We start from the raw sequence: 25,713 nt of genomic DNA on the forward strand, positions 1-25,713 counted from the left end.
AGCCCACCCCCTGGCGCTGCCAACTCATCTCTGTAGGCTGGGCCATCAGTTGTAGTTCCAGGACCCCAAGAGAATCCCAGGAATTGTCCCATCTGGAGCCTGAGAACCCTCAGTAGGCTTGGGATGAGAGTGATTAACTCAACCCTTAGTGAGCCTAATTGTCTGAGTGGAACTTTTGAATGCCTCGATCCTAGGTAAACACCAGTTCCACAGGGCATGTAAGATGGAGTTCTTCCACCGGGCTTGTGTCCAAGGCCTACAATAACACCCACCAAAATAGCTAGCCTCACCCTTAGGGGGAGAAACCAGAAGATCTCCTCCTTACCAGAGGACCCCCCTGCATGGGAATTTTAGAGGAGATGTTTGTGTACAGTAATTGTCTTAAAGTTTTAAACTGCATGTTGATTCTACTGATGCTACCCGCCCTGAGCGTTCGGAAGGGCAGACTAAAAATTTAAAAAAATATTACGACATTATGATACTTGCTACTTAGCCTCTAACTTTGTCAATGCTTGTTTTATTTGCAGTGACGGATTTAAGGAAATCATGCCCTACGATCACTTCCAGCCACTCCCTCGGTATGTATGGCGTCTCCAAGACCAGAATCCTTTGCCAAGATAGGTGTGCTCTTGGCAGCCCATGGATACTTGCCACACAGCTTCTCCCTTGCCCCGTAGACATTGGCAGCTAGGCCAATGGCCTGGCCTGCCCAGCCCTTCAGATGAGATTGTGCTGAAGCTCGTGGGGTTCAAAAGCCTGATAGACCGCAATTGCATTCCTTTGCCTGCTCAAGTGCAGGTAGCCCATTACTCAGTCAAGTCGAAGAGATCAGTTGTGAACTGGGATGTTTCAGTCGGCTAAATAAGAATTCCAGGAGCAACAGATGGAACACACTCTCTGAACACCATAACAACTTTCCACACACTGGTTCCAGCCAGGCAAATTTCAGGAGAAAGGTGTTCTAGGAAAGGATGGTGAAACACAAGTTTCTTTTTTTTTATCACCCTGTGCACTACCCGTCCAGGTTTTCCCTGGTGCTTGAAGGATCTTACAAAATCTGTTTGATCATAAATGTGACTGCGTGTCCAAATGTTGTGTTTGTGTGTGTGTGCAACAGGGAAGGGAGAGCTTCTCATTCCACTGGAGACCTGACCTTGGGTCCTTGGGTGGTATGATAGAGAGGACCAGCTTCTGGCTTTGGCCACACCAGTTTTGCAGGTCTTGGAAGCATCACAAAAACCTGCAATGTTTCTGACCAGGAATGGGGTGAAGATGCATTAGCTCTTTGATCTGTCAAGGTCAGCCTGAATGGAGGTCGCTGTCCAAGGTCTTGGGCAAAGACTTTCTCCATCGCCTGATCCTTTTAACTGGAAACGGCAGGGATTGAACTTGAGGCCTTCTTCGTGCAAAGGAGATGCTTGGGTGGTTGTACCAAGAGTTGAGTTCAACAGAGAAGGCAGTCTATAAATATTTTAAGCAAGTAAGAATAAACTGAAGATGTTGAGGAACAGAAGAAGAGTTGGCTTTTATTCACTGCCTGAAGAAGTCTCAATGCCTTCCCTCCCTCTCCCCACAACAGACATCCTGTGAGGGAGGGGAGGCTGAGAGAGCCCTGAGATTACTGAAGAGGAAGAAGAGTTGGTTCTTATATGCCGCTTTTCTCTATCCGAAGGAGTCTCAAAGCGGCTTACAGTCGCCTTCCCTTTCCTCTCCCCACAACAGACACCCTGTGAGGGAGGTGAGGCTGAGAGAGCCCTGATATTACTGAAGAAGAAGAAGAGTTGGTTCTTATATGCCCTTTTCTCTACCCGAAGGAGGCTCAAAGCGGCTTACAGTCGCCTTCCCTTTCCTCTCCCCACAACAGACACCCTGTGAGGGAGGTGAGGCTGAGAGAGCCTGTGAAGTAGGTGAGGCTGAGGTGGAGCTCTTCCACCAGGCATTTGGTTGAGGCCAGGGCTAGCAAGATCTCATTGGGTCCCTCCTCCAAACACCTATCTTGAGGCATTAGGTCCAGATGGGCCGTGGAGCTGGAAATTTTGGAGGGTGAGTTTTTGTTGTGAGATGTTTTGCTTCATTGGCCTCTTGTATTAGCCTATTTTATTGGACTGTTTTTTACTTGTTGCAAACCGCCACGAGCCAGCCGGCCTGAGAGCGGCGGTTAATCAATGTAATAAATGAATAAATTAAATCTGTTCCACTTAATATTCCCGATAAGGCCTTGGAGGAGGAGTGTGTCTCATGGCTTAAGTACCACTCAGCACTTAACACCCACTCAAGGCAGATGTCCCGCCCCTGTGTGCCTCCTTCTCCAACCAGCTTGCCTGTTTGTCCAGCGGCCATCCAATCACCTTCCATCCCCCCCGACCCCCCCCCCCTCTTCCATTTCCCTCCGAGGCTCGGAGGCTGCATCACCCCATGCACCGATTCCCCACTTCCCTCGGCCACACGCAGCTGCAGTTAAGAGGAGGTACATGGCCTCTCACCTGGCCCTTTCCCCTCGCACACCAGTTATCCATAAACACCCAGGTCACCTGCAAGCTCCCTTAACCCCTCGGCAGTGCCCCTGGTTGTTGGTCTTTCCCGGGCAAATGAGGAAGTCAGGACAGGGAGACGGCAGAGCTCCAGCGTGCAGCAGAGATTCTCGAAAACGTCGAGTTTCGAGTGCAAATGCACAGCTGGACTGTTTTAACAGATGGAAGAGGCTTTGGAAATAAACAGAAGGGTCCCAGGATGAATGTTCCTCCACCGCTGAACAGGCACACACACACATACACCTTTGAATACTTTTGGACGGGCGCCACGCCGTTCGGGTGTTGAGGGATCCCATGACAGCGTCAACCTCTGGAAAGTGTCTGCCTCGCTGCCCTCCCCCTTTCCCAGTAGCCACCAGCTTCCCTCCACCTGGAAAGGCTCTCAGGACGGGGAGCGGGTTCCAAACGCGATGAGATAAAGAAAAGCAGCTGTAAAAATTCACGCCGTAAACACTTCCGCAGCTCTTTGCTTGCTGCGCGTGCGTCGTGGTGGCGTAGGCGGATCCGGGGGCTGCGTAATTGCATGGGATGTCCTTTACGGCTTGATGGGCTTTAAAAACTCTGCCCGTGCTTTTGAAGCCTGCCGGTGGTTTTGCATGCCCAGTCCTGGAAGCGCTTGCAGTACTAACAGCCATTAGTAATGGGCGCTTCGAAAATCTGGGCATTCCCTTTGGATCTGGATCTCAGGGAGCATGCTGGTTTCCTTATCCTGATTTTTTTTTTAAAGAAGAAGAAGAGTTGGCCTTTTATTACCCCAGTTTTCACTGCCAGAAGGAGTCTCAAAGTGGCTTCCAATCGCCTTCCCTTTCCTCTCCCCACAACAGAGACCCTGTGAGGTGGGTGAGGCTGAGAGAGCCCTGAGATTCCTGCTCAGTCAGAATGGAAGAAGAAGAAGAGAAGCTGGTCCTTATATGCCACTTTTCTCCACTAGAAAGAGTCTCCAAGTGGAGGCCAGGTCTTTCCGGCCATAAGCTGTTAGTTGACATCATGAGGGAAGAGAGATGCCAACTAACAGCTGTTCACTGACCTAGTTTAGTCTCTTTCCTTCCTTACTCCTCTTCCGCCCTGAGATGGTCCCTGGTGGAACGCTCTGCCTTCATCAGTTCCGCAGGGCACATAAAACGGAGCTGTTCCGCCAGGCCTGCACTTGAGGCCTAGAAATAACATCCAGATGCTGGACTCCCTGCTTGAATTTCCACCCCTCAACAATTTCCCTAAGAACTCAAATGGCCCCCCTCAGTTCTGCGACCACCGAGCTGCCGTAAAGAGGAGGCGGCCTGAAGGCTGAATAAATAGGATTGATTTTTAATGATGAGTTTCTGAGTTTTAAAGTCGATTTGATCATTGTTGTATATTTTAAAATTTTGGAAGCTGCCCCAAGCCTCTAGGGGGGGGGGGCGGGGTATAGATGTAAAAATAAATATAAATAAATTCCAGGAGACATTTTCATTACTCCTGGGATTTCAGGAATGATTTGGGCCATTTCAGCTGATCTAGAATAGCTAATTTGGAAGTGTCATTTCATCTTATAGCATCATAGAGTTGGAAGGCCCCTCCAGGGTCATCTAGTCTTAGTTCTTATATGCCGCTTTTCTCTACCCGAAGGAGTCTCAAAGCGGCTTACAATCCCCTTCTCTTTCCTCTCCCCACAACAGACACCCTGTGAGGGAGGTGAGACTGAGAGAGGCCTGATATTACTGAAGAAGAAGAAGAGTTGGTTCTTATATGCCGCTTTTCCCTACCCGAAGGAGGCTCAAAGGGGCTTACAATCCCCTTCCCTTTCCTCTCCCCACAACAGACACCCTGTGAGGTGGGTGAGGCTGAGAGAGCCCTGATATCACTGCTCAGTCAGAACAGCTTTCTCAGGGTTGTAGCAAGCCCAAGGTCACCCAGCTGGCTGCATGTCGAGGAGCGGGGAATCAATCCCAACTCTCCCGATTAGAAGTCCACACTCCCACCACTACGCCAAGCTGTAACAGGCTGGCGCGCCATAAAATCCAGCGCCTCCCGCTGCAGAATGCGTGAGAACGCCTTTGCTGCTAGTCTGCTCCAGCTGCTGCCGCTGAAATTGCAGGGGAGTAGCTTTAAAATTCATTGTCCTTGAGTGGGCTGTTGTGGCCCTGATCACTCCTTTGGGTGAAGTGAGCAAGAGGATAACAGCAGAAAAGAAGTTCATTTGCCGGGGCTGGTGGTGAAATCATTAGCCGTTTGCTCAGCGCCGCCTGGTTTTGATCATGTAAGTTTGGTTTCGGTGTCGACGCTCGACGTACGGTTCAGGCTCACATTTGGTTTGTGTATAAAGTGATTCATTTATTTTGGGTAGAGAGTTGCGTGAATTATTTCAGGCGGAGAGCATTCTTGACTTTACCCACTGGGTCTTGGGGAGCAGTTATTTAAATTTACCTTTTGGATTTATAGGTTTCTGCTCCATCTGTTCTGTGACTGACTTCTTTACAATACCTCCGTTCCTCCCAGCGAAGGGCTTTGGATGGGATGCGGTGGCTGATTTCATCCACAGTTGTGGGCGCAGTTATGACCCTACATTCCTTTTTTAAAAGGCCTTTTCAAACCCATTTAAATATTTTTTAAAATGTTTTTTTGATCAGCGTGAATACTAAGGAGCCTAACTTGCTGCATCCCTTGATGAGTCATCAGGAAAAATGTGTTGATCTGAAAATGTCTCCAATTCCCTGCTTGGGGAGAAAAGTGGGGTATGAAAGCAAGGCCTATTCTGCACACAATAGATAATGCACTTTAGAAGTAGATTTTCCTATTGGACTGCAAGGCGAACAAACCGGTCAGTCCTAGAGGAGATCAGCCCTGACTGCTCCTTAGAAGGCCAGATCCTGAAGATGAAACTCAAATACTTTGGCCAACTCATGAGAAGGAAGGACTCCCTGGAGAAGAGCCTAATGCTGGGGGCGATCGAGGGCAGAAGAAGAAGGGGACGACAGAGAATGAGGTGGCTGGATGGAGTCACTGAAGCAGTCGGTGCAAACTTAAATGGACTCCGGGGAATAGTAGAGGACAAGAAGGCCTGGAGGATCATTGTCCATGGGGTCGCGATAGGTCGGACATGACTTTGCACCTAACAACAACAACAGAGGAAAATCCAGCTGCCAAAGCATATTGAAAGTGCATTATCCTATGTGTGCAGAATGGGCCCAGATTGGCTCTCCCATCCTTTTGGTTGCCAATACTTGGAGTAATTGAGCTGCAACATGCATAATCATGTTTTTATTTTCTTGCTCTTCCTTTAAGCCACAAGGACCGTTTCCACGCTAGGACACGTACCTTGTTTGAGCCTCACTTTTTCCTTTATTTTATTTTGTTTGTTTATTATTTAATTTATAGCCAACCACTCCTAGCAACTGTCTCATGGCAGGTAACACACCCCATCACTGCGGTTCCTCTGCTGCTAACAGGACTTTTCCGCGCCCTCCTCTAAGTGACAACCTTTCAAATACTTAAGGAGAGCCATCCTGTCCCCTCTCAACCTCCACTTCTCCATGCTGACCAATCCCAAGTCCTCAGCCTTTCCTCAGAGGGCTTGGTCCCCAGGCCCCGGATCATTCTCATCACTCTCCTTTGAACCCTCTCAACTTTGTCCACATCCTTTTTGAAGTGAGGCCTCCAGAACTGCACACAAGACTCCAGGTGGAGTTTGACCCATGCGGGATACAGTAGGGCTATGACACCTTATGGTTTTGATGTGATGCCTCTGTGGATACAGGCCAAGTCTGCATTTGCCTTCCTTACTGCCGCATCACACTGTCTGTTCATATTTATGAAACACCCTTCCTTGAGAGAGGAGTCAGACGTACCACTGACTCTTGGCAACCCCTTCCACGGGGGGTTCTACATGTGAGAAGAGCAAAGGTGGCTTCCCATCGCCTTCCTTGGTGTAGCAATCCCAGATGTCCTTGGTGAGTTCCCAGCCAAGTACTGATTGTGGCTGACCCTGCTGAGCTCTCAAACCCCCCTCAGGTCAGGCCACGTTGGTTGCTAGGGAGGAGGAACCGGGCTCTAGATCTGGGACAGCCAAACTGTGGTTCTCCAGATGTCCGTGGACGTTCCCAGGAGCTCCTGCCAGCATGGTTCAGCCACCCCTGCTCTAAAACATTTGTTAGAGGAGTCTGAATCAGCCCATTCATCACCCAAGCCTAGGACCTCCCCGAGAAGGTCCCCATCAGAAGCAGCAAGAGGTTCAATTTGAAGTCCTGCATTCAGATTCAGGTTGGGAAGGTCTGGATTTCAGGTTTTGTGAGACTATGGCAGGGGTAGTCAAACTGCGGCCCTCCAGATGTCCACGGACTACAAGTCCCATGAGCCCCTGCCAGCATTCGCTGGCAGGGGCTCTTGGGAATTGTAGTCCGTGGACATCTGGAGGGCCGCAGTTTGACTACCCCTGAACTATGGAATGTTGTTTTCATTTTTTTCAGCAGGGACGTGATTGGAGAGATCCAGGGGTGCCTTAGGATGCAGAGGAATTCTTGTCTGAGGCCAAACTCTCTTGGAATAGCTGTACTTTTCATAAGGATTTTGAAAAGGGATGGATTTGGGACAGGCTGGGGTTTGTTTTTTAATCTTCAGACCAGCTCACGCCTCTTGGGCGTCGTGTCTTTTCTCCCCTGGCCCAGCTGGGAACACAACCCTTGGACAGCGTGCTCGGTGTCTTGCGGAGGGGGGATTCAGAGGCGGAGCTTCGTGTGCGTGGAGGAGACCATGCACGGAGAGATCCTGCAAGTCGAAGAGTGGAAATGCATGTACGCCCCCAAGCCCAAGGTCATGCAAGCTTGCAACCTGTACGACTGTCCCAAGTGGGTCGCTTTGGAGTGGTCGCAGGTATGTTGGGAAACCGTTTCCAGATTGCAATCATAGGCCTTGGGGGAAGCATCCGGGTGACATACCAGAAGTTTGTACATGAGTCCCAGTGGGAATGACAGCGTACTTGAGCATGGTATAAATCAGGGGTGGGCAAACTGTGGCTCTCCAGAGGCCCATGGACTACAATTCCCATGAGCCAAACCGTTGCTCTCCAGAGGTCCATGGACTACAATTCCCATGAGCCCCTGCCAGCATGTGCTGGCAGGGGCTCATGGGAACTGTAGTCCATGGGCCTCTGGAGAGCCACAGTTTGCCCACCCCTGAGTCTTCCTAGCTTGGGAAGTCAGGTGATACCAGTGGGCCAATCCAGTGCTTGGCCTCCCCTGTTTCTCTGATTCCCTTCTCACCATGCACGTGCCACTCTGCCTGCCTATCCTGCCTGCCCAGCATCCTCCAGTGGAAGAAATGGCAGCAGAGATCTCGCAGGACTACCTTGGCAGGCCTTTTAGCTTGCCTAGACCAGGGGTAGTCAACCTGTGGTCCTCCAGATGTCCATGGACTAGAATTCCCATGAGCCCCTGCCAGCAACTGCCATCAGGGGCTCATGGGAATTGTAGTCCATGGACATCTGGAGGACCCCAGGTTGACTACCCCTGGCCTAGACAATCCAGACTGGCAGTTGAGATCCCAACAGGGTAGTCCAGGCTTTCTCAACCAGAGTTCCATGAAATATTGGGGATTCTTGACAGCCCTGGAAGGGTTTCCTGAATGGGTGGGAGTTAATTGATTTTTAATACATTTTGAAAATCGGTTAAACACTTATCGGGTGATATGACCATATATGGTCATATTGACCCGCCCCCTCCCCAAATGGCCAACGGTGGGCCTGGATGAAGGGGAGGGGCCTCAGGTGGGCGTGTCCACAGCTCTGCTTCCTAGTCATATTCTGCCCGATTGTGCCACTTCTGGAGTTTCTTGAAATCTGAAGAATGTTTCAGGGGTTTCTCACTGGTAAAAAAGTCAAGAGAGCCTGGGGTGATCTCACAGACAGACTCAAAGCACAGGGGGAACGTAGACTTGCTTTACTGGCTTCATGCGGCAAGTCAAATGACGAATCAACTACAAATTCTCTATGAAACGGAGAACTGTGGGCCCGTTTGTTTACTGCCGCACCGTGTCCCGTAGTGCACCGTGACCTGTGGCCGAGGCTTGCGTTACCGAGTGGTCTTGTGCATCGACCATCGTGGGCAGCACACGGGGGGCTGCAATGCTCAGCTCAAGCTGCACATCAAGGAAGAGTGCATCGCGCCAGTTCCGTGTTACAAGCCCAGAGGTAAGCCGAATGTGCATGCAGCAGAGATCTGTAGAAAGTGTACTTATATGTGTAATATTTTTTTTTAAGTTCCACTTTGTTATGGTTCTCACATGCAGCGCTTTACCCAGTGTTGCTTTGGGTTTTTTATGTGTCTTTCTACCTGGCTTGGAGTCGTATATCTCAATAAATCTGAATCAATGCTTTACCCTCTCCTCACGTACACTGTTCACAGACAACCATTCTTGTTGCCACGCAGACCCAACCCAGACACTGTGTAAGGCAGGCTGCTGCTTGAGCTTTTGCTGGGAATCTAACCTGGCTCACCACATTAAAAGCCGTCACTCTTAACCACTACGCAACGCTGGCTTTATCCCCAAGGAGACCCAGATTCCTCCCCCAGCTCCAGAATTTTGCACCTCTGATAGGAAGCCCCTCTTCAGCCAAGAACGACGTAAATCTTGTTTCCCTGTTCTGAAGCTTTAGGATGCTTTGGGCTGATCCTGCGTTGAGCAGGGGGTTGGACTAGATGGCCTGTATGGCCCCTTCCAACTCTATGATTCTATGATTCTATGATTCTATGATTCTATGATTCTATGATTCTATGATTCTATGATTCTATGATTCTATGATTCTATGATTCTATGATTCTATGAACATTGAGCAGGAGCAGGGGGTTGGACTAGATGGCCTGTATGGCCCCTTCCAACTCTATGATTCTATGATTCTATGACTCTATGAACATTGAGCAGGGGGTTGGACTAGATGGCCTGTATGGCCCCTTCCAACTCTATGATTCTATGATTCTATGAACATTGAGCAGGGGGTTGGACTAGATGGCCTGTATGGCCCCTTCCAACTCTATGATTCCATGATTCTATGAACATTGAGCAGGGGGTTGGACTAGATGGCCTGTGTGGCCCCTTCCAACTCTATGATTCTGTGATTCTAAGCCCAACTGTGGTAATCAACACAAGATTTCAGAGATTCCACCCCGTCTTTTCTATAGGTTCTCCCTCACACACGTTCATTATTGAATTTTATCTGCTTCTGGCTTTTTGCAAATCTTCTTCACGTGTGCTTCAATCCAGCACCTGCCTGTCTGTTATCATCGTAACTGTCCAAATCTGGTTTTCGAGGTTGTGACTAGAGAGAACTTTCTTAGCCAAATTAACATGTCCCTCTCAGCCTCTTGGTGCCAGAAACCGGCTGGCCTCTGGAGCTGGCGACATGGAGATGTCATCGGCACTAGCCAGTGCGTGCTCTCCCTGTTTTTACACTGATAAGCCAAGGCTATGATGTATTTTATCAGGATGGGGAGAGGACCAGTTTTAAAACCCGCAGCTTAACTAAACAGGGTGAAGGAGTTGCAATGTTTTGCTTGGCCACGGAAGTCTCGCTCAGTGGTACATCTGGAATAAAATGCCTATGCCAGCACTTCTTGACATTTTTTTTACCATCGAGAAGCCCCTGAAAAATTCTCCAGGCTTTGAGGAGCACCAGAAGCGGCACCATTGTGCAGGATATGGTTGGGACACATCGCTGTGGACACGCCCACCTGGGGCCCCTTCCCTATCCCCCCCCCTCCAGGCACATGCAAATTGAGCAGTAGATGCCCACAGGTCTGCACCATTTTGTAACCCTGATTCCTGTTGCTGAGGTGGGTTTCCAAACCCACAGTGGCACGTGGAAAGGGTCGCTCCCAAATGGACCCTCGCGTTGACTGTTTCCCGCTCTCGTGCTCTTCATGGGCATTGTGGAGGATGAAGGAGGCAGAAGTCTGCACTGCGGGGGCCAGCCAACAGAAGACCAGGAGCCCCTTGGAATTCACCGAGTTCCGCAGAGCCTGCAAGATAGGGCTCTGTGCTTAAGGCCAGCTGGATAATTAACAACATTATATCCCTCCTGCCCCTTCTGCTCCCCGCCCCCACCCCCACCCCCGATTTCTCCAATTCCAACATCGAGCTGGCTGTGAGCTACGCATGGCTTCTGCTGATGTGACAGCGATAATTGTGGTTTTGCAAATGCTTTAAATTACCTTGATGTTATATTTGTTAAATGTATTGGTTTTATTGAATTTTACATGGGGTAAACTGCCCAGAGACAGCTTTATTGGGAGGGGCGGTATATGATGAATCGACTAAAAATTCTCTATGAAACAGACAACTCCAGACAGACCGACAGATAGACGATTGATTGATTGATTGATTGATTGATTGATTAGGGGCTGCTGCTGCTCTGCCCAGGCCATCTGTCCCTTGCCGTCCCTGCTGATGGCTCAAATGAATAAGCATGCAGTATCCCAGGCCATTCAGGTGGACTGGGCCCCCAGCTCAACCCATCCCGATTGCTGCTTTACTCTCCAGAGCCCCTGGAAAATGGGACGGTCTGCTCCAAGGCTCACCTGTTTCTCTTGCAGAGAAAAACCCCATTGAAGCAAAGCTCCCCTGGTCCAAGCAGGCCCACGAAATGGAAGAGACGAGGACCGTCTCAGAAGAGCCGACGTAAGTTCGCCCCCTTTCTGTTTCCCCTTGCTTTAAAAAACGGAGGAGAGGTGGCTGATGCATTTTCCTGACGGTTTGTCAAGCGCCCCCCTCCCCTCCGCCGTTCCTGCCCAAGTCATCTGGCGTTTGCATTTCTCTGAGCCGTGCCTGTCTTTGCGGCTCCATTCTCGGGTTCTTCCAAGTGGTTCTCCTGAATGAGGCAAGAGTGCTCCGTGCCAAAAGAGCCTTTTAAGTTCTACATTTCAGAAGAGCTATCAAAGGTTTCCCCAGCTCACCCGCCTGATGGCATTCCTGCATGGGCCCTTGCAATGAGAATTAATCCTGTTCGTTGCAAGGAATCGGACAATCACGGAGGGCAGATCGGGGGACCGTATGGACATGACCACCGAGCCAGGCATTCCCTTTCTCCTTTTAGTTCCGCACCAGGGTTTGGCTCCTCCGGAATGGCGTCATTTCCTCCCCTCCGCTACTTTACACACAGTATCGCTTGCCAGTCGTTGCTCTCCCGGTTTTTCATCGGGTTCTTTTCTTGCCTTCTTTATTTTCTGGCGACTTGGTAGCACAGGGGGGAAAAACCGGGAGGTAGCGGAGAGCAATAACACGCAGATGATCCTGTGAGTAAAATGGGATGGAGGGGGAAGCAATGCAGTTTGTGTGAGCGTGTCCACAGCTCTGCTTCCCAACCCTATTCTGCATGATTGTGCCACTTCTGGGGTTTCTTGAAGCCTGGAGAATGTTTCAGGGGGTTTTCAATGATTAAAAAGTTGAGAAAGGCTGACACTCTCACCACTACAGCACACTGGCATTGTATGGATTCTCTTTACACAGAAGCGCCAGTTCTTGTAAACAGTGCCCTGCATCATGCAGGGGGTTGGACTAGATGACCCAGGAGGTCCTTCCAACTCTATGATTCTAAGCTTGTTTTCACAGACAGCTTTTGTGGGGACAGCTTTGGGGAAGCAGACCTGTGTAACCCCTCCCCTTCCGATCCCCTCCAGGCCCATCATTGGCCATTTTGGGAAGGGAGGGCAGGTTAACATAGACACACATAATCAGATTACCCAACAAATGTTTAACAATTAAAAATATGGACAGCCAAAGTTACCAACAAGATAGTTTGAGAGAGGAGCAAACCAACTATGTAATTAGAAGGGATGATATTACAGCTAAAGCTCACTTACTTTGGACACATCATGCAATCAAACTCGCTAGAAAAATCATCAATGCTCGGCATGATCAGCGTCAAAAGGAAAGGTGGTCGCCAAAGGATCCGCTGGCTCGACACGATCAAAGCCAACACAGGGATGACCATGAACCAACTAAAAGAAGCAGTCAGAGACAGGGGCACATGGCGAAGACTTTCCTATAGAATCTCCGAGGGTCGGACACGACTGAACAGATAGCATCATCATCATATGTACAAAAAAAAAATCATTAACTCTGACCCATTCAGAGAACTTCCAGGACCTTCAAGATTCCCCAGGGTTTCATGAAACCCTGGTTAAGAAAGCCTGGAGTAGAGAGATTCTTTCTCAGACTCCAGGGCTGAATGGTTTATCTTTTTGTTCCTTATTTAAAAAAAACTGCAGCGTGAAAAACCTCATCTCCTAACTTGTCATCCCCGTATTAGCTGTCTTTTGTACCTCCATTTTAGTGGCTAATGAATATGGGAAATAGCCTTCCTAAAACCCGCAAATACAGATCTGTCCTAAGACAACACAGTGGAGAGGAATATCCCCACCCCAGAGGGACCGGGCTTTGCATAACAGATGATACGTTCAAAAACCTGTGTGAGAGGCAGACTAAGAGAGAGAGAGAGACTATTTGTACAACTAAGCCAAGAAAAATGGAGGTTTGACCTTTCTGGTTTTTACTGGTGGAATGTGATGATAGTTGATACCCATCATTATTGTAAACGGTTCTCCCTAGAGCCTTCTTTATTTACAGGAGGATTTTCAATAAGCCTTCCAAAAAAAGATTCCACATCCTTTTTCTTTAATAAGCTTAAAGAAATGGAGACCTCGGCTGTGTTTCTGTTTAATAATAGCTCGTAGAAACGGGCCAGCTTTAGGAATTGGCAGCTTGACAGAGGGAAAGGTACTCTTGCCCTTCCATTTCGTTCCGGACCTGCTCAGAGGCGGCTTCCAGATAGGCCTATTATGCACGGCCGCTGAAACGGTGGCATGGAGAACGAGGAGGAGGAAGAAGCGAAGCAAACCGATTATGCATGGGACGGAACACAACGGCGGCAAAACCCAGAGTATCCGATTATGCACGCAGATACTCCGGAGTCGCTTCTGGTTGCGCCCTGGTCCCAGGAAGCTCCACTTTCTTCCGCATCTCGCTTCTTCGGCGGCATATGTTGACTCTGCACCCGGTTGCCGCCTGCAGCGTGCATAATTGGTGATTTTAGCCGCCGCCATTCCACCCCAAATGCAGACTTTCCATTCCGTGCATAATGGGCCATAATGGAGACTTATGGTGTGAGGCAGTGCATGGAACGCCAACGCATGGGAGCGGGACAGCTGACTATGCCACCCGAAGAGCATTTTGCTCAGCCAATACAAACTGGATGGTGATCCCTGGCCCTAGAGAAGTATGTCTGGCCTCAACCAGAGGCAAGGCCTTTTTGGTTCAGGCCCCAACCTGGTAGAATAAGCTCCCAGAAGAGCTGTGGGCCATATAGGAACTTCCTCAGTTTCGTAGGGTCTGCAAAAGTAAGCTATTTTGCCAGGAGTTTGGTTGGAGCCCATGAACAACTGAATCTGATACTGTCCCTTGGGGCTCTCCTTAAAGCAACCCACCCCCGGAGCGGAAGATGGGGAGGTAGAAACTAAGACCCAAAGCCTGAGCCGATCATGGATTTGTTTTAACTGGTTTTAATTGTAATATGTACATAGTTTGAACCGCCCTGAGTCAGAAATTCTGAAAGGGGTGGTATATAAATCTAATCATCCTTATCCATGGTTCCATATATTTGTGAAACAGCCTGGGGGGCGGAACGTGTCCGGCTGTCCAAATTGGAATAGGGCCAATGAGGGTGCAGCCAGCTGATTGGCCCTGCCCCTGCAGCGCCCACCCTCTTTCCCTGGACTCTAGCCTCTTTGCTCTCAAACACACCTCAATGCCAGCAGCAGGTAAGGGGAGAGGGCCCTGGGCAAAGGGTCGTGGTGGAGGGCCTGCTAATGAGGGCCTCTTGGCATGCTAACGAGGGCCTCCCACCTGCTAAGCAGGGCCTGCTAATGAGGGCCTCATGGCCTGCTGACTGCCTGCTAAGGAGCTCTGTCCCGGGCCTTCTAACAAGCTGGCCAGCCCCCACCCGCCCCACTTGATCTGCTCTGGAGTCCCAGCGGCCCAAAGCCACCTTACGCTGCCTGGCTGGAGGCCAGGGGAGGGGACCTTTCAAGGCCCGTTCTTAGGAACGGGCTTTGAAGCTAGTAAATAAATATATACAGTGCCATAGGATAATTTTTTCCCTGAAAAACACAGCCTCATGTACTTACCAGAAGTTCCTGATGGAAGTGACAAAGGGTAGTTCTAGGAGTGGGCCAAACCTCTATGGTTTTACATTTACCATAGTTTTTCTGGTGGTTCCTAGATCACTCCTAAAGCAGTGTTACTACCAGCAGGTACTCAAAGCTGCATTTTAGGGTCTGGAGGCAGGGGAGGCAGCTCTAATCCTAGCCTCCCCCCTACTGTGTGCCACTGAAGTGGGAAGGGAAGATGGTGTCTGTCGGTGGGGACAACAGAGCTGTCAGGGCTATGGTTAGAGCATCTACTGTACAATGGCTTCTGGAACGCAGCATGAGTTGTGATTTCACTGCTGCAGCCTGTGAAGTGGTTTGCAGTGGACTGGTTTGCATGCATGGGGGGGGGGGGTGGGCATTGAGTTGCAAATAATCACTATAGCACAACACACGTGCAATATCTGATACTGTAGATGTTGCCCCATGATTTCAGGTAGGCTGTGCTGATGGATAATTTTGAATTCTGTAGCAATTGCCAATTGGCGAATCACTAGTTTCGCCTATGGTGAGCCCGGTTGTTGTTGTTTAAAAAAGAAATTATTCCATGTTATTAAAGACACAAACACTTGCACTTGTGTTGCTACAAAATCCCAGACACAAATATGCAACAGGAAAACCTCAATTACCATCTAGGCCTGCTCTAAGTCAAGGGAAAAATGCTTAGAATTTTCGGACTTGTCTTTGTAAGTGAATTTGTCCTGCGGTTCAGACTTTCAAACAGAAATGCAAAGCTTCAAAAGAATTCATCATACATTATTTTTGGAGCCTCTCGTGCATCCAGCCGGCCTGTATATGGCGCGGATGCTGAACTGCTGGTGTACTGCTGTCAACACGTTTAATAAAAAATATTTCCCCCCCCCCCCCCCTGATGTTCATCAGACGTTTGGGTCACTGAGATACGCTGCTTCACAGCAAAAAGCCAAGAGAATATTATTCTTGGTCGGAGATAAGCAACAGTTTTAGAAACTCTTCTTATCGGGGACATTTTCCTCTTTCCTTTTGCGTTTCCGTCTGTCCTCACCTCAAGCAAGTCAACTTCTGTCATGGACCCGTCTTCCCAGGGTTCCTTGGGGGAGCCAGCCGCTTCTAATCCGGTGAGCTGGGTTTGATTCCTCGCCCCTCCACATGCAGCCAGCCCTGGGCCAGTCACTGCCTTGATAGGGCTGTTCTCACAGAGCTGTCCTTGTCAGAGCTCTCTTAGCCTCACCTACCTCACAGGGTGCCTGTGGTGGGGAGAGGAAGGGAAGGCGATTGTAAGCTGCTTTGAGACTCCTTTGGGCAGTGAAAAGCCGGGCACAAAACCCAACTCTTCTTCTTCTATTGGCTTCATTAGCTGGTCAGCAGGGGCAGTGGTGGTCTAGTGGGAGAACCTGGTGATCAGTCCTGGTTACACGTTTCTCAGAGCGAGGAGAGAATCCAGCAGATCTGGGGGCTTTCTATTACACGGCAAATCACATCTCGGATTTCACAGGTTTCCTTTGGCCGGGAGGATACTGAACTGTCATTCAAGTGTCCCCACTTGAATTCTCTTTTTCCTTCGTGTGGTAGCCCCTAATGGTGAAGGCTGCAGGCAGGCGGGTGCTTGAAGCCAAGGATCAACTGGAACAAAGAGATGGAAGAGGAAGAAGAAAAGAAAAGAAGAAGAAAGAAAGGAAGGAAGGAAGGAAGGAAGGAAGGAAGGAAGGAAGGAAGGAAGGAAGGAAGGAAAGAAAGAAAGAAAGAAAGAAAGAAAGAAAGAAAGAAAGAAAGAAAGAAAGAAAGAAAGAAGAAAAGAAGAAGGAAAAGAAAAAAGAAAAGAAGAGGAAGAAAAGAAGAAGAAAAGAAGAAGAGTTGGCTCTTATATGCTGCTTTTCCCTACCCGAAGGAGGCTCAAAGCGGCTTACAGTCGCCTTCCTTTTCCCCTACAGGTTTTTTTCAATTTTGTGGGTTTTGATGTCAGACTTGTGCCCATTAATTCTTTGGCGTAGGGTTTGACCTGTTTGCCCTATGTAGAGAACACAGGGGCATTGTTGGCACTTGATGGCATATACTAAGCTGGAAGATGAGCAGGTGTATAAACCTTTGATGGTCTAGATGACATTGTTAGGTCCAGTAATGGTGGCACTGGAGTGTATATGGCTGCCAAGTTGGCATCTGGGTTTGTTGCAAGCTCTAGTACCAGTGTCCATCTTCACATTCGATGCTGCATTGTTGTGGGTGAGGAGTTGTTGAGATTGGGGGGGCTGTCTGTGTGAAAGAAAAGGTTTATCCCCCCCAGTGCTTGGCAAAGAGAACTGTCATTATCCAGTGAGGTTTTGTAAGTCACTGATGATGCGTTGTACTGTCTTGAGCTGCGAGCTACATGTCACCACTAGTGGTGCTCTGTTGTTTTCTCTTTGGGGGTCTGTCTTCTAACAGTTTTTCTCTTGGTATCCTTCTGGCTTTGTTAATCTGTCCCTTGATCTCACTGGCTGGGGACTTTAGTTCCAAAAAGGTTTGTTGTGGATCATAAGAGAAAGCAAGTTTCCAAGTGTGGGAACTTTGCAAGGCACAAGCTTCCCTTTGTCAGATACAAGCAGGAAATGGAGAACCCCGTGTCCTTATGTCCCAGTCCCAAGATGGGAGGGCAGTTGCAATGAGGGAGCTCTGGATGCAGTGGTTGAGTGCTCATAGAGAGCAGCTTGGTTAGAGCCAGGGAGAAACACTTGGGGGTAGAAAGTTAGCATCTCCAGTGAGATACAACTCAGAGACTGTCACCGTGGTGGGGTTTAGAGCAGCCTGCTAGGGCATTTCTGATTAGGAAGGGAAGAGTTATCCCTTCTCTTCTCCAGCGCCCCTCCCTCTTTCATGCCTACCCAGCCACCCTGGGCGAAATGAAGTGACCGGAGACGCCATCCCTCTTGTGAGCAATCTCCCCTTGAAAGGAATGATGGATGGGGTCATGTTGTCATTTATCTAACCCTGGCAGATACCTGCATATTTTGGATGTCTTTCTGCCTACAGCGCGATAAACACCCCCCTTCTTTTGAAACAATCAGAACTTTTCTCAAGCCCCTTTGAGAGTTCTTCCGCAGCAGGAAACACTGTTGCCGTGCCGAATGTTCAGTTCCAGCTGGTTAGGAGGTGCTTCAGTTGCTGCCTTTGCCATCCGTGGCCATTTGAGTTCCCTTTGATCAGGGGTAGGCAAACTGTGGCCCTCCAGATGTCCATGGGCTACAATTCCCATGAGCCCCTGCCAGCAAATGCTGGCAGGGGCTCATGGGAGTTGTAGCCCATGGACATCTGGAGGGCCACAGTTTGCCTACCCCTGCCTTAGATTGTCTGCAAACACAACATGGTAATTGCGTTTGCAGACAATCTACTCAAGAGCTGCAGTATGGAAATTCTAATGTGACCAATGAGTGACTTGTGTTAGGACTGCGTTATGGGCCAATCAGGGGGCTCCGTTAAGGGCCAATCAGATTCTTGGGCGGGCAACTTGAATGTATATCAGTTCCATGAGTCCCTTCGTTGGAGGTTCGCTGTTCTAGTTGGCGTTGGTGTCGAGTAAAGAGCTGTTGGGTTTGAAGAAACCACATCTGTGTCTTAGCAAACCCACAGACTTAACAATGGCTGCTACAGGGCAGGATTCAGCACTAAATATCTGGAGGGACCATAGAATGGGGAAGTTCCTATCAAGGGCCAGTATCAACATCCCCTGAGGCCTTTCTAGTAGCGGTAGTCCAGCCAGCTTTCTAGGGTTCTAGTCTTTGCACTGGGTAGACCTCGTGAGGAATCACCTCTTTGGTTGCTTGGCATAGGCCAGGGGTGGCCAAACGTGGCTCTCCAGATATCATAGAATCATAGAGTTGGAAGGCACCTCCAGGGCCATCTGGTCCAACCCCCTGCACAATGCAGGACAGTCACAACTACCTGTCCACCCACAGTGGCCCCAATTTCATGCCCAGCTCTCAACCAAAAATCTCCAGAATGCAGCCTGGCCTGGAGGGAATTCACCTACCATCCCACAGTGGTGATTAGTAATTCCCGGGGTAAGCAAGGAAGGATCACACTGGCACATCCCTTCCTGCCCACCCGCTCACACTCCGCCTCTAAGTTCATAAAATCAGCATTTCTGTGAGGTGGCTATCTAGCTCTGCTTTAAAACTTCCAAAGAAGGAAAAACCACCTCCTGAGGAAGCCTGTTCCACTGAGGAACTGCTCTAAGTGTCAGGAACTTCTTCCGGATGTTTAGCCAGAAATTTTGAATTAATTTCATTGGTTCTGGTCCGACCCTCTGGGGCAACAAAAAACAACTCTGCTGCATAGACTACAGTCTCCATGAGCCCCTGTGAGCATGTGCTGGCCATGGCTCATGGGAGTTGTCGTTCTTGGACATCTGGAGAACCACAGTTTGGCCACCCCTGGTGTGAACCAGTTCCAGATTTCCCCTTTTGACAGGCAGAAACAAGCAAGCCTCTGTTCTAGATTCGGGTGAAAGGGAGGACAACGTGCAGAACTTCCTCAAGAACCTTGTGCTGTGGTCTCCTTGCAGGTTTGTCCCTGAGCTGTGGTCCCCTTGCAGTGCCTCTTGTGGTCACGGTGTTCAGGTGCGTGAAGTGAAGTGCCGTATTTATCTCGCATTTACTCAGACTGAGGTGGAACTGCCCGACAAAGAGTGTGAGGAACCCAAGCCTCCGACGGAACGCAGCTGCCACCTGGAGTCATGCGATGGGGACCCTGCACCTGACAGCCTGGGATTTTCACACTCTGAACAGACTGATGTCATCTATGACTGGGAATACATTGGTTTTACTCCGTGCTCGGCCACTTGTGACGGAGGTATGTCTTATCTAAACATTGGTTCTAACAGCCAGTAAATTAAATGAAAATTGTAAACCATAAACCTAAACAGATGATGTTACCTTCTACTGAATCAGCCCCTTGGTCCAGGGGTAGTCAACCTGTGGTCCTCCAGATGTCCATGGACTACAATTCCCATGAGCCCCTGCCAGCGTTTGCTGGCAGGGGCTCGTGGGAATTGTAGTCCATGGACATCTGGAGGACCACAGGTGTCCCTTCCGCATTGGCCAACAGCAACGGTTTACTCTTAGTATATTCTTTAGCAAGCTGGGTAAGATCCCTCTCACATAACCTGGGTTTTGTAGAAAGGAACTTGGATCTGCATCCTGAATATAAATCAGTCACATCATCCTGAATTGCCACGCGCTGGTCCGAAAAAGCTGCGCAGTCTAATACGCTATAGATGAATGTTTGCATCCTTGTCGATTCAACCTTTCTGATGCAGGGACTTGGTGGAACCTTCCCCATGAGTGCGGGCTACTAACTGGGTGAGCCAGGTTTGATTCCCTGCTTCTCCTCCACATGCAGCCAGCTGGGTGACCTTGGACTAGTCACAGCCTTGATAGTGCTGTTCTCACAAAGCAGTTCTGTCAGAAGCTCTCGTGGCCTCCACTACCTCACAGGGTGTCTGTTATGGGATGCCAATTGTAAAACCACTTTGAGACTCCTTTGGGCAGTGAAAAGCAGGGTATAAATCTAACGGAGCAACCAGTTGTCTGTCTGTTCAGTGGCTAGTGAGATACTTCAGGTCCTCCTGAGTCTGCCATCTTTCCCCCTCACGTTGTGGTCCCCAGGAGCAGCATTTATGGGCTGAAAGGGAAGGGAGAAGGCAGCAAACTTCTGTTCATTAATAGAAAATTGAATCTGGATCCAACTTCTGGTTTCTGGTCCAACAGATTTCTGCTCATTTCTGAAGCACCAGACAAAATGCCACTAAAAAACCCAGAAGTATTATGTTGAAAGAACATGACAACGAAATACTGTCGCACAGCATCATGATTTGTTTGGTTGGCCATACCTTAGATATATTTTATCTAAATTGCGCGTCTTGGTATGTTGAGTTCATGAGCAAGGGCATCGTTCATTTTAAATGACTCGGGTTAGAGCACTTAATAAATTTTGCAATTAGCTTGTGAGCCTGAGCCCCAGAAGAGTGTATATGCATTTTTTTTTCCTTGTGGAGGTTTCAAATTGAGCATTTTCACCAATACCAGCCCAGGCTGAAACCATGCTGGGAGGGGAAAGACAGTCAATTCCTCTCCAAATGTACCTGCACACCAGGATGGTCACACTCTCTCCAGGTGTCTGTGGACTACAATTCCCATGAGCCACTGCCAGCATAATGTTGGCAGGGGCTCATGGGAATTGTAGTCCATGGACATCTGGAGAGCCACAGTGTGGCCACCTTTACAAATGCTAATATGCCTGGCTAAAGGAAATGGAATGGTTAAAGCCCTTCTTTAAGCAGGGGTAGAAGTTTGGAGGACTTTAAACGAGACAGTCTCCAGGAATAATTTTCAGGAAGGGATTCCTGGAAGATATCCACAAAGTGGTTCTTTGACCCAGCTGATCTGGTCAGGGCAGGGGGTGGGAAAGAGGTGATCAAACTCAAGGGGATCAAGAAGAAACTCTCTTTTTGCGCTGGATCCATCAAGGGAGAACAATTTGTTATCTGAAAGTCTGAGGCAGGCCGCCATTGGCCAAGTGGCCACCTGGGGAGCTGAAGAAAGGTAATGGGAATTCTATGGAAAGCTGAACCTTCTTAAAGAAATGAGCCTGTCCTATACTTTGGTATCTGATAGAGAATGGTTACTGAGAGGGACAGAAGGATTGCATTTTTACCCAAGTTCTTTTGGAATCCCTTGCTCAATCTGGTGCTGTGCTAAAAATATGCTTGTGAACATTTTATTTTTAATAAAAAACTTTCTTTGGATGCTAGTAGTGGTTCTCCATACCACATAGACACCCGCTTCCTCAAACTTGCTATTGTAAAAGGAGAGCCCTAGAAAGGGAGGTTGGCAAAGGCCCAGACTGAGTCTCTGGCATCTCCAGAAGAAAGACCTCTGCCTATGCTGCCCTAGCTGGCCACACCCAGTGGCAGGAGGTGCCTGGGCTGCAGAGCATAGCCGGAGCCCACACCGGAGCAAAGTCAAAGTCCAGTCCAAGTCATAAGGAATCAAAACAAGCAGATTTAAGGGCGAGGCAAAGAGTAGTCAAGGGAAAGCTAAGGTCAGAGTCCAGATAAGCATATATTCAACAAAGCCAGTCCAATTACCAGGTGTGTAGTCAAAAGCCATTTGCCAGGAGTCAGGGAAGCTGATAGTAGTCACAGGAGTTTGCAGGGACTAGGAATCCAAGCCAGACAGGAGGGTCTCTGCATGGATTACACCGACACCAAAGAGCTGCTGCTGTCTCTCCTAAAAGCAGCCCAGCTAATTGGCTGCACCTGGGGGAGGGCTCACTCATCCTCCCCAGAAGCTATCCCAGCTGGGCTCCATCTACTTTGACAGCGTGCCTGCAGTCTCTAACTCCTTCGGCATTCAGCAAACACCACCCTTCTGCTTCGTCTGCGTCTTTCAGGTGAGCTGCCAGGGCTGGAATGCATCTGTGGATGCACCAAAGATGCCTCTTGGGAAGACCCTGGCTGACTTGTGCTGCTTTCCCCTGCTGCACATTCAGAGGCCCCTCTCTCTTCTGCCAGAGCTGGCTCAGCTGCAGGCCCTGGTTGCTGTGGCAACTCCTGGGAGACGGGAGGTGGCAGCCAGTCAGAGTGGGCAATATTAACCTGAATAGATCAGTGGTCTGATCTATATGTTTGTCCTTTCTAAATATTTTCAGGGGAGAGCTGTCTGGTTCAATCCCCAGTTAAGAGGTTCAGGTAGCCTCTCAGCCTCACCTCCCTCACAGGGTGTTTATTGTGAGGAGAGGAAAGGGAAGGTGAATGTAAGCCGCTTTGAGACTCCTTTAGGTAGAGAAAAGTGGTATATAAGAACCGACTCTCAATTAGTGTCTTGATTTTTTGAGAAAATAAAGGTAAAGGTATCCCCTGTGCAAGCACCGGGTCATGTCTGACCCTTGAGGTGACGCCCTCTAGCATTTTCATGGCAGACTCAATACGGGGTGGTTTGCCAGTGCCTTCCCCAGTCATTACCGTTTACCCCCCAGCAAGCTGGGTACTCATTTTACCGACCTTGGAAGGATGGAAGGCTGAGTCAACCTTGAGCCGGTTGCTGAGATCGAACTCCCAGCCTCATGGGCAGAGCTTCAGACAGCATGTCTGCTGCCTTACCACTCTGTGCCACAAGAGGCTCATTTTGAGAAAATAGGCAAGAGGTAAAACGAAAAACCAAAACAAAGCCTAGTAGGCCCATGTAACCACATCATTGGTCCAGATGTTAAAACATGCTTTGTTATCCAGGGAAGGTCTTCAGAGACTTGGGCGAAAGCCTTAGTGTACTTTGGTCTAATGACTGCAAAAGCCAGGGGAGTGACCTTGATCCACATCAGAAGACTGTATTCCTGAGGGCCACCCCCTGAGGAGACATTATTTGCTTTCTTCTAGGGTTGGGCGTTTCAGATGCCGAGGCGCCCAACCCTACCAGTCAGTGCATTCTGCTGGTTTTCGAAGGCAATCATAGAATCATAGAATCATAAAGTTGGAAGGGTCCATAGAGGCCATCTAGTCCAACCCCCTGCTCAACGCAGGATCATCCCAAAGCACCCTAAAGCATCCAATCTCTGTGGTCATTCACGGCACGATATCAAACGCGATCGATCTGGTCATGAAGAACAAGAACCTCTGCCCAAAACTGGTTTTCCACGTTGTGGCCTGGTTTTGTTCCCTTGTGTGTCCACGGGAAATGCCCAGTTATGACACAATAAGGACATTGTGTGTGTGCGCATGCACAAGGGCGCATGTCCGTGCGATATATGCTGCGTGTCTGCATGAATGATTGGGGGCAGATGGAAGTGGTTGGGCTCCCATTACGAAAATCACTTGTCACTCATGCCTAGGAACAAGAGCCCTCACCCATGCGCTAGCCAATTACCTGAAAGTCGTAAAACGCCACACCGCTAACCATGGGGGAGACATTCCCAGCCCTGAATGTTTCCACAGAGTCAGCTGAAATCAAACCGGGCCTTTTTAGCAACCGAGGACTGTCAAGAAAAAACCCTTTGTGATGAATTAGGAGAAGAGTTATTTATGGCCGAGGTTGTTTAGTGGTAGTAAAGGTTAAAAAAAAAATAAAAAAAAGTTGAAGTGGAATAACAACGTGCGGTTTTAATATATTCTAGACAAATAAGAAGACGCTGGATTTTTATTAGGGAATGCAGCGAAAGAGCAAGCACGCTTGAAACTTTGCAAATCGTTTGACAAAAGCAGAAATATTAAGCTGTCTTGAAATCAGATTTGCGGGCTCTCTAAAGCCACTGTGGGGAAATGAGGTTAGAAGGGAGGAAACAAATCCCCTGAACTATGACCGTTTTCGGTCTTGCATATCACATTAGACGTTTTCTCCCCCTTTCCGAGCAGTACCAATAAAGCCTCCATAAGGACATGATCTTCCAGTGGCTTTCTTGCGCTACTGACAGTGGAAATGACTTCTTTTTCGTTTGATATCACATGCTAAGTGCACGAGAACGCCAAGACACTTGACCCCGTGCGGAATGACCTGTGCTTTTGATTCATGGGCCAGACTTTCAGTGAAATAAGAAACGATCTGCAAATCCCAGATAGCATTCTAAATTTGAGCTCAAACACACGGCTGATCTTTCCGCGTGGGCAGGCTGGTTAAAGAAGAGTTGGTTGGTTTTTCTACCCGTCATTTCACTTCCCAAAGGAGTCTCAAAGCAGCTTACAATGGCTTTCCCTTCCCTCCCCACAACAGGCACCCTGTGAGGTAGGTGAGGCTGAGAGAGCCCTGACAGGACTGCTCTGTGAAATCAGCTCTAACAGGACTGTGACTAGCCGGCTGCACCACACTGGCTTTCTGCGGGCTGAGAATGACTGTTCCCTAAAGGAGACAGGATGGTGGCAGTCACATCTCTTCAAATGCCAACCCATTTCATCTTCTTGTATGTTTTCAAGTGCATGCCTCAAGGATGCAGGGCTTCTTTAGTGTTCTCTGTTTCGAGAAATCTTTGGCATTTATGAATGCGTCTCTGTATTGCACAACCTAGGGACTCAGGAAGCCATTGCTGTGTGCATCCACGAACAAACCAAGCAAGCCGTGAACGACTCCCAGTGTGACCGCTCCAAGAGGCCCCCGGCCATGGCCCGTGTGTGCAACTCGCGGGTGTGTCCCCCAAGGTAGGACCCGGATTTAGAGAACAAGTGTTATAGACATGTCTACAGACATATTTCACCTTTCCTAGCTTGTCTTTTTGAGCCCACAGCGACACATTTAGCTTTCCAATGCTCAGGGGAACTTTTTATAAAGGGAGCAGGGATGTGGTAAAACAGAGACACGCAGAAGGGCGATCTAACTGTGAAGGCAAGAGGGTTGCGGTCTTAATCGCCTGTGAACATTTAGATTTCCTTTTTTCACACTTTCTTCCTACGACACTGTTTATTGACTATTCACACACGCACCCCGTCCTCCCCCCTCTGAACTTCCCCGATCAAGTGCAGAACACTTTCTGTTTCAAGTCAGGGGAAAGCAATGAGAAAGACCCGGGTTCAAATCGATCTGAATTCAGCAGGATCGGCAATGGAAAGAAAACAAAGTAAGTGCAGAATCAGCCTCTGTTGATGCAATAACGCTGACGGGGCTCTTCTGATCTGCTCCTCCCCCAGGTGGCAGGTGGGACCCTGGAGATTGTGCTCGGCCACTTGCGGAGTGGGCATACAGACAAGAGAGGTGCAATGCCAGCTTCCCGGAGGAGCGGCTCTGGGGCCGGAAAACTGCAAAGGTGGGAGACCGCAGGCCTTGCGGGCTTGCAACCAGGTCGACTGCCCCCCGGTTTGGCACGTGGAGGAATGGCAACAGGTACAATTAGCTGCTTTGAAGGCTTTCGGTAATTTCCCCGTGTTTACCTGAAGGGAGGACAAACCTGCCGATCCTCTCCCTAAAAGCAAAAAAGAAGAGGATTTAAAGGATGCTTTGTTATTGTATGGGACTGCATGTCAGGGATGGCCAAACTGGCTTTTCAGATGTCGCGTTTGAAAGTATGCAGTTTAGTTACCTTTG

At 49.1% G+C, this 25,713-nt stretch overlaps 1 protein-coding gene across 3 annotated transcripts in view; it reads left to right on the top strand.

The window, feature by feature from the left end:
- Positions 1–25,713, top strand: part of ADAMTSL3 (ADAMTS like 3) — a 231,641-nt gene that overhangs the window by 164,418 nt on the left and 41,510 nt on the right. For all 3 annotated transcript variants that reach the window (XM_077317250.1, XM_077317249.1, XM_077317251.1), the window contains exons 12-18: positions 528–578; positions 7,172–7,376; positions 8,544–8,691; positions 11,090–11,174; positions 19,215–19,501; positions 24,704–24,833; positions 25,320–25,512. In XM_077317250.1, coding sequence (XP_077173365.1) covers positions 528–578; positions 7,172–7,376; positions 8,544–8,691; positions 11,090–11,174; positions 19,215–19,501; positions 24,704–24,833; positions 25,320–25,512 — 1,099 coding nt within the window. The remainder of the gene's footprint in view (positions 1–527; positions 579–7,171; positions 7,377–8,543; positions 8,692–11,089; positions 11,175–19,214; positions 19,502–24,703; positions 24,834–25,319; positions 25,513–25,713) is intronic.

This window comes from Paroedura picta, chromosome 18, assembly GCF_049243985.1.
Source record: "Paroedura picta isolate Pp20150507F chromosome 18, Ppicta_v3.0, whole genome shotgun sequence".
Taxonomy (NCBI): domain Eukaryota; kingdom Metazoa; phylum Chordata; class Lepidosauria; order Squamata; family Gekkonidae; genus Paroedura; species Paroedura picta.